The following is a 20,119-nucleotide window of genomic DNA, read 5'->3' as shown; positions in this document are numbered from 1 at the left end:
TCCCCTGACTCAGCACTGAATCTCTGCAGGTATTACCTAGTTAAAAAGTTTCTCTTCAATAAGCAGTGGTGTAGCCAAGAAAAACAAAAACAAAAAACAATATATATTTTAAAATAATAATAATCAGGCATATTTTTCTGTCTGACTCCTACGAGCTTGTTTTGTTCTACTTCTTTAGAGCTCAGACGGGTGCCTTGCTGCATCCCAGCTCTTCACACCACCTACTGCCTGCAGAAACCCGTCTAACAGCCAATTCATCCTTCAGCCTGTTCACACCTGCACAATTACCATACTGGGAAGAAATTGCCACTATTCTACAGCAAACAATGGAAGAGATTGCATTTACCCTTCTGCTTAAAAGCAGAAAAGTGTTGCTTTCTGAGCAGGTTATGAAACTCCTCACATTTCAGGTCAGAAGTTTGTGTAACTCAGTGCAGTATCGTGGAGAGATAGTTCATAGAGCTGGAGTGTTCCCAGAGAATAGCAATGAAGTTGTAAAGGGTCTCGAGCAAAAGTCTTCTGAGGAGCAGCTGAGAGAACTGGGATTGTACATCTGGAGAAGAGAAGGACCAGGAGAGACCTTATCGCTTTCTACAACTGCCTGAAAGGAGGCTGTGGTGAGGTGGGGGTCAGCTTCTTCTCCCAGGTAACAGCAATAGGATGAGAGGTAATGGCCTCAAGTTGTAGCAAGAGAGGTTCAGGTTGGATGATAGGAAACATTTTTTCTCATAAGGAGTGGTGAGCCATTGGCACAGGCTGCCCAGGGAGGTGGTTGAGTCACCGTCGTTGGGGATGTACAAGAAATGTGTAGATGTGGCACTGAGGGAGGTGGTGAGTGGGCATGGTGGGGATGGGTCCATCTTTGGATTAGGTAATTTCAGTGGTCTTTTCCAGTCTCACTGATTATGATTTTTCCCCTGCTGCGAAGCATCCCTTCAGGCCCAAGTTCAGCAAGGTAATCTCAAAGAGTCCACTGATTTCACAGGGATCAATTATCATCCAAAATTAGGCACATGATGAAACACTTTGCTGAGAAGAGGATGAAAGAATTTGTCAGGCTGGAGCTCCTGGATTAGCTGCATGCATCACTCGTGCCAGTACTGCACTTAGCAGCGAGCTCCTTCCCACTACGTCCCCACCCAGAAGAGTCTCTAGGGAATGTTGCCATGGATTTCCAGGGGAAACAAGAGAGTCCATATTGGAAGAACCCTGTTAAGGTTGCTAGGCGTAAATATTGACTTCACGGCTCTTCCGTCTTTTTTTCTTTTTTAAGAACAGATTTGTTGGCCATGGAAAAATAAAATGTTGGAGTGTGCATGATTCACTCTGGCACTGGCACAAACATGCAGATCAGTTGGCTGGCAGTTCGCTCCTCTGTTAGCAGAACATCGCTTCTAAAATGTGTCATTTTGTCTTGGCAGCAATTGTGGCCAAGCCCACAGACAGGGAGCATCCAAGAGATAAAATCTCCTAGCCTACCTTCCATGAACTCTGCATGGGCTCCATCAGCCTTCCCCAACACAGAGTGTTTGGTTTGCACTTCCAATGGCTTTTTAGATGAGACACAAAGAAGAGTTGGTAGGACTGCAATGGTTTTTGTACTAAAAGCCTAGACCAGAAACTTCCCCTCCTGGACCCACTCTCCTGCTTCTGCTGACATGGGAAAGGAAAGCCAAAGGTTCTGCAGGTAAAACATCTTGTTCAAAAATTTTTTGGCTGTTTCACAGACAATAAGTATTTAACACAGTAGACATTTCAGGTCGTACTGGAAGCCAGCAGAAGAAATGAGAGAGGATCCAAGGGTTTTTTTCAGAATCACAGAACTGTAGGGATTGGAAGGGACCTCTGGGGTTCATCAAGTCCTACCCCATGCTACAGCAGGATTCCCTACAGCAGGTTACACAGATTTTGGTCATTCCATTCCCGCTTTCAATCCTGAATATAAAAGACGTTATTAAAACATGACTTCAACAGACAGCATCATGCAAACCTTTCTCCATCTTGATTCTGTCAGATCTGGGTGATTTTGACAGGACAGACCTCTTCCAGAGGGTACAAAGCACATGTGACATACATGTGTATCAGTTCTGGACATGGTCAGCATCACCTAGTTTAGTGGGCATGGTGGTGATGGGTTAATGGTTGGACTAGATGATCTTGGTGGTCTTTTCCAACCTTAATGGTTCTATGATTTCAAGACCTCTGACTGTCCCACAGAAAAATGTGTGAAGGGGACACAAAGAGTTCTCTTGCATTTCAGCTTTGCTGGGAGTCCTCTGGGACTTTAATCCCATCAGAGATTAAGCACTCCAAAGACATAATGCAAAAATAGAAAGGGAGAGCAGGATGAACAAAAGCGCATATTTATATTTGCTTTGCATCCATCCTTTGCAGCTCTGCACAACCCTCCCAGGGAACAGGGACAAATCCCTCTGCCAGGCATCTGCGCACATCCTTTGCAGAAGGGCATGGCATGGCATGGCTGTGGCAGCCTGGGGCTCTGGCATCCTACCCTCTAATCATACCCACTTGCCATCCCTGCTTGGTAGAAAGCTACCAAAAACAAAAGCAGAACGCATAGATACTTCTGGGGCTTAGCAACCGCTTCTCAGAACCCACTTCACGCCTTTCAAATCTATTTCTACTTTTTAGAGGCGATTAATTAATTGAATAGAGGAACAGGTTGATATCTTCTCAACAGCAGAAAATAATAAACTGGATCTGCCTAAGTGTTTCCTTGCTGGCGCATACAAATTCTGTGCTGCGTCTGCTAGCAAAGATGTCTATTTTCAGAATAAATACAATGACATGCAAAGTTTATATTAACAACAGCTTCGTAGGAGACACCAGATTAAAAAAAATAAGGCAGATCATTCTTATGGCCCTGGTGAGTGTAGGATGAGAGAAAAAGTAGAATGAATTGCATGAAATTCAGGAATTTTCTGCCCACAGACCTGGTTTCAGCTGGGTCAAATTGATTTTTCCTTTACAGTGTCTGGTATGATGCTATGGTTTGGCTTTAGGAGAAAAACAGCTCTTAAAACAGACCGATGCTTTAGTTGCTGCTGAGTAGTACTGCACAGAGCCAAGGGCATCTCATACTGCTCTGCCAGTGAAGGGGGGCTATGGGCACACAAGAAGCTGGGAAGGGACAGGACCAGGACAGCTGATCTGAACTGGCCATAACATCATGAAAAAAACCCAACTTGAAATACAGTGCAGAGGTGGCTGGGGGAGCAGCTGCTGCTTGGGGACTGGCTGGGCATCAGTTGGTGGGTGGTGAGCAATTGCTTATGTGTCACTTGTTTTTTTTATATATGTATTAATATCTATGTACACACACACATTATTATCCTTACTTTTTTTCACTTTTCTTTTGCTGTCTTAGGAAATAATTTTTATCTCAGCCCACAAGTTCTGTTTTGTTGTTCTTTTCTTATTATGCTCTCCCCAGTCCCATTGGAAGCAAATGACTATGTGGTGCTGAGCAACCTGCCAGGTTAAACCACAACATCTACTCCATCCCCTGCTGCTGCAGTGAGAATAGCCCATCCCAGCTGCTGTGTTCTCTGCTCTTACACGAACATTTGAGTATCAGGGGAAAGACCCATATACACAATGAATGTTTCAAGCTACCCAGCATCCATTACTATCTGATCATGGAGATGGCAGTAGTTTGGGCATAATAACAGGTTCGTAGTACCTCCACATAGCAAGCCAGCACACTGCATTTATCAGTAAGTGTACACTGTACTGACCTGGAATGGGTCTGGCCATGGGAAAGCAACAAATGCCTGTGCCTGTTTGGAGCCTCACTTCATTACCTCTGCTGAAAAGAATCCCTTCTGCCTACTGGCATGGCCAAGCTTGCCCTTGAGTTTGTTTCTTCATCTTAGGCTGTTTGAGCACTTAGCGCAGAAATATCTAGTCAGTTTTAAAGATTCAGGATCAGTTTTGCACAGACAAATCACTGTGCTCAGACAATGAGCTATGAGCTTCTATAAGACCAAGAGCTAGGGCAAGAAGCCCCACTGGGGACAGCAGTGCAGCTGGCATCAGAGTGCTCCAGTCCAATGTAGACTTCTATATAGTTGTATTACTTTGATTTCAATGAGAAGAAAAGTTGCTTTTAGAAGAATAGAATTGGTTATATGGACCAACCCTAAAGTCACTAATCTTTTTCCATTAATTAGAAAGAAATTCAAAGGTGACAAGTTCAAATCAGGTGAGATGAATCCAATCTTCAGAGCATAAGATGAGGATAAGGTCAAGCCTCTAATGACTGCAATGAGTTCATAGCAGTCATGAGCTGCTTATTATGCCTTACTTGTGTATTACATTCACGGACAAGAAAGAACTGCACATCATGGACAATTCCAATAAAACAGAAGTTGCCCTGGGATGTCCCTTCCAGATGCTCTTCTCCATGGTATGGGAGACTACCACCATCACCTACAGCCATCTGTAGCATGCTACAAGTTTTATAACAAACAGTGTATAATCTGCACTGAGCACTTGGAAAGAAGAACCCTGCCCTTACACTCCTCAAAGCCAGTGACCCAACTGCTGACATTATTAGCGGGAAAGGGCTTTGCAGGGTATCATAGGTTTTAACTCCAGCCTAACTCCTCTTCAACGTCACTTTGCAGTCATCTGGTCTGGCTTACTATAAGAGAAAATCAGATCTCTCAAAACATTTTCAGCCTCATTTAGACACGGGCATTCTTGCCTGCCTGTGACAGGCTGAACAACCTACCAGTCACACTTGTCAGTCACTGCCCCTGTTCCTTCAGTGCAGGAGCATAAGGGAAGCAAAGAAACAGAAATGAAGGTCTGGTACTTACTTCCTCAGGACTGCAATTTCATTCTCTATGCTGCTTTCCTTCCCCTTCAGTGCCTTCTTGGGAATGCACTTGACTGCAAATAGTTTCCCACTAGCTCTTTCTTCAGCCAAAACAACTTCAGAGAATGCACCCCTGAAGGAAGAAAAGAAAAGAGAAGTTCAGGTTTTAAGTGGTGTCATTTCTTTGGAAGCTGTTAACTGAAATTAGGCAATTGAATCTCTTTCTGGTGGGTTTTGATAGCTGTGCTTGTTAATCACATCAATACTGTAACAGAAACACTGTGAAAAATGCTCAAACACATGAAGACATTTACATTCATACAAAATATGAAAGTTTTACCAAACCCGACAATATTAATAAAGAACTATAATCCAGCAGAGGTTTGAGCGAAGGCTACAAATGTGAAAGCACCACTTCCACACACAGGGCATAGCTCATCAGTGACACACTTTTCCTCTTTTTGAAGCATTCAGAGGTTGAATTTGCAAAATCCCTGAGAGTTAAAGAGACCTCACTGACCACCAGAGGTCAGGGCCTCCGCTGTGCTCCTCCCTGGCAGCCCCGAGCATCTCCTCACCCCTGACTCAGACAGGGAGGCAGTGGCAGAATTCCTCTCTGCACACAGAGTTATTCCACAAAACAAACGGCCTCGTGTAATCGCTAAAGCCAAACAATCGGATTAAATCACAGGTCCAAACGGCCGCCTGAACAGCAGCCTCCCTGCAGTTTCCCCAGAGAGGATTACACAAATAAAGGATAGAGAAACACCATCACACAGCCAGACACTAACTGCTAAGAGTGGGTGGTGCTTTACCTCCGTGAGGTTATTCCGTGACAGTATCATTGATTGCACTCTTCCTCCAAAGCATCTGCAGCTGACTAAGAGGCCAGGAATACATTACAGCTTCTACTGTTCTCATACTGCTTTTGGAGTATTTGAGCATCATTGGGCACTGAGCAGGATTAGCTCATCACTGTTTTAGCACTGAGGTACTGGGTAAGGCAGAGCATTAGCCTGCTAAGGACCAGCAAATCCCCTTCACCGAAGCACCTGACTTGTCCAAGAAGCACCAAAATGAAACGCTTGTCTAACCAGATCCTAAATTAATTCCACCAGCAGAGAACTGTAGAATGGATCAGGTTGGAGGGACATTAAAGCCCACCCAGGTCCAATCCCCTGCTGTGGGCTGGTTGCCCCCCACCAGCTCAGGCTGCCCATGGTCCCATCCAACCTTGCCTTGAGCACTTCCATGGATGAGACATCCACAGCTTCCCTGGGCTGGTGTCTCGCCATCAGCAGAAGGATCATATTTTATGTATAAAACGCAAAAGAGGCAAGACAATAGATTACTCTGTTCTACATAACTCTCTGAGTAGACAGCTAAGGAGCGGGCTAAGCAAATCCACCTCCCCATCCACCCTGCTCCTAAAATGTTAATATTTGACCATATTATGCTACCACACTTTCCCTGTCGTTCATTGTGATCTGATTTTTGGGTGGTCTTGTATGGAGCCTGGAGGTGGAGTCAATCTTTCGAGTCCCTTCCTGCTCGGGATATTCTATGATTCATTCCCCATGATCATTTCTTATCTAGATGTTTAGAGATCAACAGAAGTGTTTCCTGGGCAGGCACTTCAATGACTCATGACCCATGACTTCACCACTACTTCCCAAGTTGCAAAAGAGCTGAATGAATTGAGCCAATGGACAAGTGAAGCAGGCAGAAAGAAGAGGATGCTGCTCTGGAAAGAGATGCCTGTTTACATAGAAATACTTTGGCCATTAACAGTAACATGGAAAAGAGACAAGAAGTTTAGGAATGGATTAAAAACTACTTTTGCAGATGGACAGTTTGCCTCCACATGGCAGTGACCCTCTGAACAATGAATGCTTAGCCTCATTTTTTGGTAAAAAGGACCAAAAAAAAAAAAGGACCAGACTCATTCATACTACTCTACAGGAGTAACTTTGTTTTCTGCTTTGAGTATTAAGTGCCATGGCATGCCACAGCATTGTAGACTACAACTGTTGGAGTAGCAAAAACGAAAATTAAGCCAACCAATGTATTTTTAAGACTATTCTTTGCTGTCCTATCATAAATGGTCCCAATTATTTTGTTCATTAAATAGTGCCTTTATCTTGACCCTCATGCTTGGGACAGTCAAAAGTGGAATTGCAGTAAAATCCTTTTTTCTGAGAAGTCTTAAGTCTCTTCAGTGTTAATTGGCTTTGGCTTCAGAAACTCTCAGGGCAGCTCTCAGCTGTATTTCATGAACTCCTTAAGTCAAGTTCTATCTGCTCAGGCTTTCACTATTTCATGCCAGCCGTATCTTGAACAATCTTTTTGCCTGTAGTTAAATGCTGTGTAAAGAAGCAGCATATTCATACTGGTCATTTACTGCTCACATAGCCCTCTGAATGTTTACAGTACTATAAAACACGGAGCTTCCACTATAATCTGGATTTCATTGCTGTTCTAAGGCAACAAAATAAATGAAATCCCTTTATATTGCTCTATGCAATATACCCAGGTTTGGGAAATGTCTGTGTTTCATCTGGGTTCATCATTTTGCTGCATTTCTTTTGCCATATGCCAGGGCAGCCATGGGGTTGAAAGAAGACTCTGTGAATTTAAATGCAATTTTTTGGGAACTCTGAAATATACTCATGAAAAACAATCCCATATCTCCTTAACAGCCTTTCTCATTAAAGCATGAAATGAGCTGAGCCTCATTTAAAGCATTCACATACATGCCACCCCTTGGCACTGATAGCCCACAGCTCCTGTGGTCACAGAGCAAGGGGGAAAAACGATTTGAAGCAATGGGAGGAAAGAGAAGGGAGGGAAGAGATGCAGAGAGAGATCAGAAAGTTAAAGAAATAGGAAAGAGAGGTATAGAATAAGGAGAAAAAAAATGGCAGAAGAAAGCATCATCAAGCAAAAGGCAGCAAAGACACTCCTGAAGTCTGCTGGAGTCAAGAGAGAGTCAGAAATAACAGCATATGGATGGACAAGTGATTATCTTAATTTCAAACACAATGCTGAATACACCCACACTTAATAGTTCAGTTCAGCCCCCCACTGAATCCCTCTTGTCTTATGCATGAATAGATAAACATTAAAGTCAGCAGGATAAGGCTGCTCATTTTCTTTCTAGCAGTATTATGTCCTACAGAAATCCTCCACCTCCTCAAAAGACATTCCCAGAACTACCAACCTGGCAGGCTTGCTAAAGACATTCCCTTAGAAGAATTAATGTGCCCTTTAAAATCAAGATGTTATACAAAAGCAGCAATTTATCTGTGAGAATGTATTACATTTATTTTATTGAGGGTTAAAATGATTTGCTTTCAGAGTTCTGGCAAAATGTCTGGGGTTAGAAAATGGGGAATTTTTATTCTCCTTCCCCAACAAAACGTGGGGCAATATTTATTTTTACACTGTGACACAGATTATTTTTAAGGGCGGAGAGAAGAGGTTAATTAATTTCAAGTTATGATTTCAAAAGGTATCTGCAATGGTTGGGATGATCCATATCCAGTAGCTGAGAAATGGCTAATGTTTACCTTCCCAACTGACCTCAGGGCCAAGCCTTTGCCCCTCTGAACTGGGGCCTTCGAAACCCCTCTAATAGTAAATGAGTATCATGGTTTTGAGAAAGAGGGACAGCAGTGGAAATGGGTACACGAGAATCTTCTGCAAAAATTAAACCACCCAGTTAGCTGCCAAAATAGAAGTGCAGCAACTGAACCCATTTCTGAAAGTTATGACCATGTTATCATTTACCCTAGAGGAACAGCTCTTTTTGAGTTTCTAATTAAGGCACTGGATAATTTTATGATCTAGATCCTTTTTGTATGAATTAGGGTCAGTGTAAAAGGAAAAAAAAATAAATAAAATGACTTGACTTGTGAGATTGAGATAATGGCAAATTCTGGAAGGCAGCTGAAACCTTCTGATTCCTCATCCCATACTTATGGACCAAGCAGCATCCTCTGCAATGGCAGTATTTATGGTTCTAATTTTCTTGAACTGTTCTTCATTCAGTTATTTTACTTAATCTAGATGTACAGATCAGGATTTTGAGATTATCACTGGTATATGAATGGCATTCATAACAAAACATTGGATTTTTAGCGGCATGGTGGTGATGGATTGAAAGTTGGACTAGATGATCTCAGTCTTTTTCGACTTCAGTGATTCTGTGATTCTCTGTTAGAAAGCAGATGCTGCAAGATCAGGTTATCCTGAAGATCAAAGCAAAATAAAGGCCAAATAACTTTTCTTCATCTGTGGGAATAATAACTTAGTACACTTAATTTCAGAAATTCAACGTACAACAAATATTGTTGTACTGAAATCTGTTGACATCCAGCAAAAAAAAAAATAATAAAAAAATAAAAAAAATAGTGCTGTCACAGAAACACTGACAAATGAAGACAAAGAGTTGATGGAGAGATGAAACTTAATTTTTCCATTTGCAGAGACCTCCATGTTGAGCAGTTTTCCACTGCGTTAGCAGGTGCTCGATCACACTAAATCAACAGACATAGTCAGGAAACAGATTTCACATCTTCAGTCTGTGTATAGCTAATGTTCTTAATTGTAGCACAGTTTGCCTTCTCTGTGTACACTGCCCCAGCCAAACCATGGAAAAAATTAGTGAACACTCATGGTTTGAAAAATATACCACGTCCATCAGGAAGATCACTCTGAGATGGGAGACTAACAAATGAGTGAAACCAATCAAACCACAAAGGCCATTTCCATAGCATGGCTTTTGTAACCACACATCAATTCTGCTCCTCAGCACCCCAGAAAAAAAGCATAATTGATCTGCCCTAGACAGGGACAGGTATTTAAGGAAAAAATCATTCCACTTTTAACTTCATTTAACTTTTAACACATTTAACTTCTACTTTCTTGGTAACTATTATCTACCATTACAACAACAGATTAATATTTTGACTATTTTTGTTACCAGTCAGCTGCAAAAATATAACGGCAGTTTAAGGCTTATCATCATTTGTTGGTTTTGCTCCTCAATACTTAAAACTCTCAGAGAAAAACAAAACAAAACAAGAACCAACTAGAACTGAGACTGAAAATCCATCATCTACTTAGAGAAGAGAGACTTCTGTGAAGCCATCAAACACCAATTTAAAGTTGCATGTGATAAAGCATGAAATTATGGCAATATAGGCAGTTAAGGTAGTTTCCTTCATACCTATGCCTCTTCCTGTGGATCGCCTTCACCAGAACACAACCATCTACTTAATGGTCAGCAATTTTCAGCCATGGAAAAACTGCAGGAAACCATTTAAACTATTTTGATCAGATCTGGGACAGCTTCCAGCCATGCAGATGAGAAATTCAGCAGTGCTTGTGGCACTGTAACTCCTACAACAGCAGAATGAAGGCACCAAAGCACATGGCCATGGAGCAAGAAAAGCTGGTATATGCTGAGCAGGACAAAGATTTGGTGCCATAAAACTTAGGCTCAAAAGTGAGCGATTCACATAAAACTCAGAAACTAAGCTAAAAAGAAAGTTTCTGCAGAAACTCTTCCCTTTCTGAGATGAACTAATTTGTTTTGGCTGTCTGGTGTATGCTAATTCAATAGGAAGTTATGCAGTCTGTTCTAAGACAGAGATGCATGAATGCTAAAAAGGGAAACTGGCCCAGCACAGATTCCCAATCATGTTTGTTATAAAAGTCCTCTTCTTTCCTGAACTATTTGCTCCTTTCTGGTTAATTCTGACCCCTATTAGAAAAGCTCCCTTTTCTGTCTGCTGTCTTTAAAGGCCTATTACTTATTTTACATTCTCTGTGGCAGTCACAGTAAAGCTATCCAGAATCAAAACCAAAATATATACTTTCTCTTCTTTCTAATACACATTTCACAGTTGTGCTGTTAAGCACTTTATTTTCTCCACTGATGATCACTTTCTTTCCAAACATTTAAGCACTTTTTTCCCCCTTTCATCTTACAAGACAAAAGGAGCTCCTTGTCTCCCAGGGTTCATCTGATGGCAGCATTCTCATGGGAATATAACCTTTGTTTTTCTAATAATGATCTCAAATCGCTATTGAGATGTAAGTGATCTCCATAATCCATTCTCCTCTTCTGACACTGATGTATGCAGGGTTGATTACAACACATCTGATTTCTATAGATCTTTTCTGGACATATAAAGTGGATTACACCAATTTGGAAAAGCATGTTTCTTCTTCTTCCTCCACATGGAAATGTAAGAAATGATCTGGAACACCATGGAGCTCTCCAAAGAGGCTGGATAAATTTATGAGCAGACGGATGGCACTGCAGCTTTCATAGCAAAGCAGAGCATAGGTAAGACTAAACTAGCAACTGTCTAAAGAGGAAGTGACTTAGCAGTTGGGTCTAAACCACATGAAACTCCAGTTTATCCAGGAGTTTTACCTAAAGCTGTCTGGACCTTCACAAATCCAAGTTCCAAAAGTATGGGCAGCACTTCTTGTCTTCATGTGCTCTCTCTTTATAATGCAGAGCCTAGGTATCAGTTCTGGTGATCTTCCTTGGTAATTAAATGCAATCCATCACATTATTTGGGGTTCTCAAATGCTGACCCTGTTTTTCAGGAACTATATGTTCCATTCTACAGACAAGGGGGCTGAGGAACAGAAACCACCTGGGCTGATTCTTCTTAAGTAACTAATTCTGTAAAAGCCAAGAACTTTACATAATCTAAAAGTACACCCCTTACAACCCCTTTTGCATTCAACAGAGGACAATCTGTAACAGATTATTACATCCCATTCGGAAATATATTGAGGGAAGCATGCTTTGATCATGCTTAAATCCTTTCCACCGACAGTCCCAGTCTTCACTTGACTCTGAGCAAACATCATCTGAGATGCCCAGAGACTGGTGCCATGACGCCCACTTAGGAGCTGCAATGTCAGACACAGGATATATAGTATTACTTCAAGGGAAAGTAGCTTGACCACTCAGAATTAAACTTCTCTGGCCTCATCTACATGGATATTGATGACATCTGAGCTATTTCCCCATGGCTCCATGGCTCACATGACAGACAAGGGATGGTCAATACAGCAGTGCTGTCAGCTTGTTTTGGGGTGACTAACAGTGGTCACATGAAACACATCTCCCAGTCTCCACTGAGATCAGTGGGAACTTTTGGGGAGAGGTCTTAACCGAGACGTCTTAACCGTCCTCCCTAATGTACAAGACCTGTGTATGCAGAATAATCAAAATCAAAACAAGGATTAGGACTTGTAAGACTTCTATACCCATGAACAGAGCACAGTTCCTGCCTATTTCAAGGACAAATTTAGATTAATTAATCAGATAATGTAACCAAGGCACATCTCCCAGGATCTGCCTCTTCCAGACTAATCACGTGGACCCAACCTACAGCCCCCAACTAGAACACTCCTCACAAGCACAATGAGCTGTCGCTGAAAGAAGAGACCACAAAGTTCAGAGCTGTCACATGCACAGCTGAACAGTTCTCATTGTGTACGAGCCCTTCTGTGCCTCTATGAAACTTTAATTGGCTTGTTCTCATCCTGTTGTTAACTATCCAGCCGGTCTTGCGTATGTAACTGTTTTAAATATTTGGACTAAAAATGATGTGTATTTTGTATCCTTGCCCACTCCAAATGGTAGCTTAGAGTTTAAAAATAAAGAATTAGAGAGAGATGGGGAGAGAGAGAGACAACTCAATACAATGGAATACAAATTGTTTAGTAGGAACAATAGATAGGAAAAGCCATAGCACGATAAAAAGATCTCTATCTGAAACCTTATTTTCAATGGCCACCTCTTAAAATTCCACAAGAGTGCTTGCTTGCGTTCTCCCCAGCCTCTTGACATGTGGTTTCATGTCTGAGCTGAAGAATGTTAAGAAATCATAGTGAACTAGTTTGCCTAGTAACCGGCAAGCTTGAAAACAAACATTTTGGCAAAGATTAGTTCAGCATAATTGTATGCAGAAGTTACCAGGCACTTCTGAAACTTGCAGATATTTCTGCTAAAAGAATTGCCACACACTTTCCACACGTGCAAGCCTCAGTCCTGTTTATCCAAACCTCAGTTCAAAAATAGGTTTTTCCTTTTAGATTCAGTTCATGAGGAATTTCTCCATCATTTAAGGTGCTGTGTAAAGACTACTGACAAAACAGGTGCAGCATCAGCAAGTCTTTCTTCCCCTAAACCTATTATCATGAGCTTCTGCTCTGATCTGAAGGGGCATTTTTCATGTCAAGGTGTTGCAATGGAACTGGCAAAAAGGCAATTCCCCAAGTGATCTAAGCAAGGAGAAGCTTGCACCAGCTTCCACCAGAAGACAGTATCAGAAGGCAAAGAGATCCACCAGCATGGCAGACAGTAAAAAGAAGGAGAACAGATCTTCTCGCTCAGAGAGGTGGAAGCCATCAGTCATTGAGATCTCTGTCACATAATTCATAAAAGACTTTAGATTCTACTAGTAAGGGGGTGAAGACTGAAGACTTCTGGGTCTGCCTATGTGAGCTGTGGCTACTGAGCTTCAGTTGACTCGTCAAAGGTGTGATAAGCTGCCCGTGGCTTCAGCTCACAGCACTAACACTTGCCCATGCAGGGATACACATGCTTCTTTTCATCTCTTCTTTTCCAGTGAGCAACAGCACAAAAAACGCCACCTCAGTGCCCCAGCCAGTTTGCCAGCACTGACAAGAGCACACTGTTGCATATGGGTGACCTTCTGTGTTGGAAAACTTCAGCAGAAACAACCTGACAGCAACTCTGATTCCCTTTATCTGAAATGTAATCACAGAGCATCATAGCCCCATAACACAAAGAGGGGTTTCCTAGGAGATGGCTGCCATGCTCCCTACCTTATTCTAAAAATGACATTTCTAAGAACTCATTTCCATTGCAGGCTGACATGTTACACACAGACCATGCTCCTCAGTCATCGTATGGGGCCAGGCATCCCAGATCAGACCTCTGAGCAGGTCCCAGCAGAACCAAACCTACCCAATGAGATGTATGAGGGTGGGGAAAAGGGCACATAGCTCCGCAAAGCTGACACAAATAAATTCAGTGCTTCTTTGGAAGCTGTTTTGTAGTTATAAAGATGAATCAAGAGGAAGAGGTATTTTACCCTCCCAGATGACATGCTCACTGGTGGGTGAAAGTCCAAAAGCATCACGCAGGAGCACTGCAGAGTGGCAAGGAATAGTGGGATAAAAGGAATCTCTCTCCCAGTGCAGTGTAAAGAATATATGGGAGCCAGTTCCCCATACAGATTATCAAGCCCATCTACACGTTGAATTTCACAACCTCCTGTAGATTGAGCTTTGCTGCTTGGGCACAGATTATAGGAGAAAGCAGTTCTTTTCATTTGTTCATTTTACATTTGCTGTCAAATAATTTCTTTCCCTAACTCCCTATTAAAGGACATTTTAAAGATGTTAAGCAGCAAACTGCTCTCTCGTGTCATGTAGCGGGTGTTTTATCACAAAAATACTGAGCAGTTTTTAAACCAAGACTAGAGATCTGTGCTAAAAATGATCAACAAAGAAAAGGGTTTGCAGAACTGGATTCCCCTTTGCTTTCCACGGCAAGAAACTCAATGTATTGTAGGACATACATGTAATAAAACCAAAACTCTTTGGAAGGAAGAGATATATCTCAGTGCTAAATCTTCAGTGCAGTGTTTTATTTGGAAAGGAGAACTATAAAAATGAGGAAACTTGTTAGCAAGAAAGAAGAAGCTCTTAGGAGACAGAGACAGAGAGTTAACACTTGCAGGAGGCATAAGGGCTGTTTCAAAACATCAACACTCGAAGTTCAGAACAAATCTACACTCCATGTAAAAAAAACAACCCACAACTTGAGAAACAGAGAAGTCTGATAGACCAAGCATCTGGGCAAGAGGAACTATGAGAAGACAGCATCCCCAAAATCAGAAACTGTGTCCAAATGAGGAAATAGAACAGATTCTAAGTTCCAGTGGCTATAGACTAAAAACATCAAAAGGCAGAAAAAAGCATTTGAAAAGTAAGTTGCCAGAGGCAGAAAATTCAGTAAAGACTTTTTTGCACATATCAGAAGGCAGAACTGTACCAAATGTTGTACTGAGGGACGTGGTTTAGTGGGGAAATATTAGTGGTAGGTTGATGGTTGGACCAGATGATCCTGGAGGTCTTTCCAACCTGGGTGATCCTGTGATTCTGTCACTGGTGCATGAGGAAGCAATCAAGTGTAAGAAGCATGAAATAACCCACACAGCAACAGTAAAGCGAATGACTTTTGGGGTGAATCTGTGCTCACTGCAGAGAGGTTTGGGGAGGTTGTTATGCTGAGGGAGGAGTGAACCAGCACAAGCACTCTGAGCAGCTTAGCTATTATCAGACAGGTTAAGCTTGTTGCATGGATAAAGAACAGGTGAAAAGACAAAAAAGAGCAATGAACAAATGGCAAGTCCCTTAAATATTCAGTTTTAAGGATGACTAAGAAAGCAGTTCACTACCCCCAAAAGCTGTGCACTGTTGTGATCCTCATTGCATGTGGGACATGGCAGAATTGGAGCAGGAGGCAGAACTGACTGCAGGTATAAAACAGCTCTGTTACAAGAGATTGGTGAATGAACTGGAACTCTTCAGCTTCTTCAAGAAGGGATATCTCACTGAATGCTAAAGGAATACTCAAAGCATTGTAACAATCACACTACTGTTAAATGCTGACCTATACTTTTCACCCCACACATCTGGCACTGGCTGCAGGGATGGGACACCAGACAAGCTGCATTTTTGCCCTGACCCTGTAACAGCTGCTTCTATGGTCTATTACTGCTGTAGAGTCAGCAGCAGCTGACAGCAGGTCACATAACAAATGGACATGTAGAATACTGGGGAGTCAAGTCCAGCACTGATATCAATATAGGAATGTCTTTAGGGTTAACTGATGGCAAAAACAATGAGAAGTGTGTGTTCAGTTTCAGTGAGACCACTTCCACCTAAGCAGCCTAGTTTGGATGTCTAGTAATAAATACCATCACCAACTACAGGGGAATTAATGCAGAAGAAAAATACCATGAGATGTCCAGAGAGAACACAGCTCTGCAAGATTATCACATACCTGTGGAGGAAAGAGCCTTTGTGATCTTACTGGACTGATCTCTCTGCAATAAATATAACCTCTCTCTTTCTCTAATCTGGCTTTAAATTAATCACATGGTGCATCTTTTACTGGCAGTGCAAATAACAGGGGTCTCTGCAGGATTAGAGGAGAAATGACACTAATTAAAACAAAGGTCACATCCCAAGACTTAGTTACAACATCCTGGATTACATGCAACAATTCTTCTTTGTGTCCCTTCAGTTAGAATAGCCCAAAACTTCAAAATTTGTCATGCATTATTCCTTGCAGCATCCCTACAGGATTAGGCAGCTCTGGCATGAAATGCATGGGAAGTTGGGCAGAGAGGGAGTAAAGCAGACAAACTCCAGCACAACACCCACTGCTTAACTGGAAGAGCATCTTACATGCTAACCTGTTTGCTGTCTGGCAGCAGACTTCTTTTCACCATAGACCACTTGACTTAACTCTCTCTTCCTCCTGTATTACAGGCTGTTCTCCCAAAATCACACCATTCAAAGTATGGGCAAAAACATAGTTCTTCCCCTAAAGAGCAATCCAATAAAAATCCTGATGTCTCTGCCAGCTTGACATGAAAACTTAAAGCTTCCAAAGTGTTTCCTGCTTTCTGCATCACACACTACTATATCTGCAGTAGGCCAGACACATCGTCAACTCACTAAGTCGGGCAGTTAAATAAACTTGCTTATTGGGTCCCACGCCTGAGAGAGAATCCAGTTTCCTAACTTTAGCAGTGTAAATACACATTGGGTGAGCTGCCATCAGAGGCTTTATAAGGAAGGAAATCTTTTCACTTTGTTGACAAAAGCTTCAGAGTAGCTTTTATTACACTTGAACATTAGCAGGTGTTCATATTTAACTTGTTTTTGTGGGATTTTTTAAGCCTGAGATGCATATAATGATTGAGAATTACTGTTTATTCATTTTTGTGTAATAGGAGAAGCAGCATTTCATCTGTCTCATCCATATTTAATAGCTCGAGGCACAACAACCACAAAAGGTCTACTTCTCTCCCACTAGGGAAAATATTATTATTACTAGTACTAGTACCATGACTACATCTGTATTCTGAAATTATTCATCCCCAGCTTTCTATACCATATCTATGTTATCCACGGGCCAGATCCTTTCCTAGTGCTTATCCATGTTACCATGCTGATGCAGCTGTATCAGTCTGTGGTATGTTGAGTCACACTTGCTAATTCACAGCTCCTCAGCAATGTAGGTCAGATGATTGAATTTTTCTGCCCTCGGGAGGGGCAGGGGCCCGTGGCTGTGTTCAAGAAAAGGGTAGATGTGACACTGAAGGACATGGTTTAGTGGGCATGGTGGGGATGATTTCATGGTTGGACTAGACGACCTTAGAGATCTTTCCCAATCTAAATGATTCTATGTTTCTATAAAAGCTACACATTCACCCCTCCTGCTGTTACAAGGAAGGTGACTTAGAAAGGTATCTGCTGACCTTGGATGTCCACTCCTTTCCCCAGGATGAGCTCAGTCGTGTGCATTTTCACACTTCCTATTCTTGATGCACATAAAGGAAGTGGTGGGGTCAGAAATGGTTCCTGATCCATACTTCACCCATGCCTAGAGCAGACCCTTGCTAACATCATCTAGCCCAACCACTGACCCAATTCCCACTATGCACACTATGTCCCTTAGTGCCACATCTACCCTTTCCTCGAATAACTCCAGGGACAGTGACCCCCCCCATCTCCCTGGGCAGTCTGTTCCAATGCCTTCTCTCAGAAAGATCAGGACCTATGATGCCCTTGTTTCCAACATGTACAATACCTTCCCCATCCCAGCTGCCTCCCAGGTGACTCCATGCAATTACATTTCTAATTGTACCACAATGAGGCTCCCTCTGGGTTGGCACGCTGCTGTTTAATTTGCAAGCATCTATTTGGAAACGTAATGCAGTGAAAAATTACTCACATCAGACAAAGAGCAGTTCTCACTTATGTATAGGTAAGAAAGTAGCAAAAATAATTAAGTACTAAACAAAGAGAGTAGATGAAGGAATGCAGGCAACCCTTTAATGCAACCTTTCCAAATTTTACACGCATTTGATTTTCATCCATTTAAAAGGAAGGGAATGGGTAGCTGAGTGGCAGGTGTAATATCAGATATGACATCACAGAGACTCTTCCTGTCTGGGAACTTATTTAATATTTCAATCTCAATTAAAAAATGGAATTAAGTTGACATTTAAAAACCTAAACAAAACACTTCAAGCGAAGCTCTTTAAAAAGCGTCTCTAAAAGCTGTTTCTTACTCTATGAGCCTGTTCATTCTTTGCATTCATAATAACACTTCCAAGCAAAAAAAATAAAATACAACAAAACTGGGATTCATTGATATTTACCCCAGAGCACCAACTGGGGAGATGGGGAAGGAGAAGCTACAAGGTGCAGTAGAGCCAGATGAGCTGCCATCACTAGTCAGCCATGGAGATCCCAGACTGTGTTTCTAATAATTTCACTGCACAAACACAATCAACAACAACAAAACCTCATCAGATTTCAAGCTTTGTTTTGTCCAGTGTCTCTCTACACACAATGAGTAATTCCGCAAGGCGTTCACCCATATAATGTAAAGTACCAATGGAAACCACCAGCATGCATTTGCCCTGCAAAAATAACCCATGGTGCTGGTCACACACATTCAGTTGAATAGTTAAATTGAACAGAGCAAGAGAAACAAGGCAGGTGGAAGCATCTTCTGTTTTGCCCATCTACTGTGGAAAATATTCAGTGCCACTTGTGGTTGAGAAGAGGAGCCACTACTTTGGGCCAAATCAAAGAGCAGACGAGGAAATATCCCCTGGCTCTTAACAAGCATAAGCATTAAAGAAAAAAAGAAAAAGAAAATATGTAAAGACCCTTCACCTGATTCACTCTCCTGGTTTCCCACAGTCAGTCAAGCAATATGCTATGTTGGCAGAAATAAGCAATGCAAGGGAGTAGGTCTCTTCTCCCAGGTAACTAGTGATAGAACAAGAGGTAATGGCCTCAAGTTGTACCAGGGTAAGAGCATTACCACAGGGCTATGACAGAGAACGTCAGACCTGGGAAAGCTTCTTCCTGGCATGTTACATAGATACTGGCTTGTTCCTTCACAGCGGACCATTCTATTCTTTGAAAACCTTTGGATTGCTCTAATCCCTGCTAACATACTGCTTTACACTATGCCAGGGGACACAGTGTAGAACATGCTTGCACCACAAATGATTGACTTGGCTTACTCCATCGCTTCAAATTCTTCCAGGTTTTAACAGAATCATAAAATATCTTAGGTTGGAAGGGATTTTAAAGATTACAGAGCTCCAACAACCTGCAATGGGCAGGGCTGCCAACTACTATATCATTTTTGTCTGTGCACAAGCAATGCCAGTTTTCATGCTGGAGAGCATGTTCTCCATTTGTTGTCGCACCAAAAGAGTCTTCTCATTGATGCCACCATATGATCGGTGAATCCAGTTTCAGGCCCATGCACTGGATTCCAACATCAGCAGGAGACTCATTAATTGTTTAAGATGGGAAGCTCCAGCATGAATTGAAACTGCTTCTATAGAGGCAGGACTTGAAAGATCAGCCATCTTAACCACCCCCTGAAACTGCCCAAGAGTGGGATACAAAAGCGCACTGAAGGTGGAAGGTGTCTCTGACCACAGAAGGGGGCTAAAATCAGATGAACTTTCAGAACCCTTCCAACCCAAACCATTATGTGGTTCTATGATTTTCCCTGCATCGGAGGCTCAGGGCACAGTTCCTAATTTCATCTGCTTCTGGGGAGCCAAGTTCAAGTTCCCACACTGATTCTTGCTGTGCAGAGAAGACATTTCTTATTTTTTTCATCCCCTTTCTGTGTGTGATTAGAGATGGGCCCAGGAGACCCGGGTCTGCTGGTGAGAACTTCCCCTTTGATCAGCTGAGAGAACTGTGAGAGTTTGTGCTTAAAGCCCTGCAGTCCGGCACATCCTCATTAGAGATAATCCTAAAATCCATAGTTTGAATGAAAATGTGAGCTTTTCAAGTGCTTGGAAGGAGAACAGGAGAGTTTCTTGTTTTAGTAACACTATTTAACCTGTCATATCTCATACCAAAAACTGAGGTCAG

The 20,119-nt window shown here is 42.1% G+C and overlaps 1 protein-coding gene across 2 annotated transcripts in view; it reads right to left on the bottom strand.

Moving 5' to 3' along the window:
• CAMK1D (calcium/calmodulin dependent protein kinase ID) overlaps positions 1 to 20,119 on the bottom strand; it is a 204,854-nt gene that overhangs the window by 114,871 nt on the left and 69,864 nt on the right. For both annotated transcript variants that reach the window (XM_015870614.2, XM_015870680.2), the window contains exon 2: positions 4,845 to 4,976. In XM_015870614.2, the coding sequence (XP_015726100.1) occupies positions 4,845 to 4,976 (132 nt within the window). The remainder of the gene's footprint in view (positions 1 to 4,844; positions 4,977 to 20,119) is intronic.

The sequence above is a fragment of the Coturnix japonica genome, chromosome 1 (assembly GCF_001577835.2).
Source record: "Coturnix japonica isolate 7356 chromosome 1, Coturnix japonica 2.1, whole genome shotgun sequence".
Lineage (NCBI taxonomy): Eukaryota > Metazoa > Chordata > Aves > Galliformes > Phasianidae > Coturnix > Coturnix japonica.
This window is presented reverse-complemented; position numbering and strand designations above follow the sequence as displayed.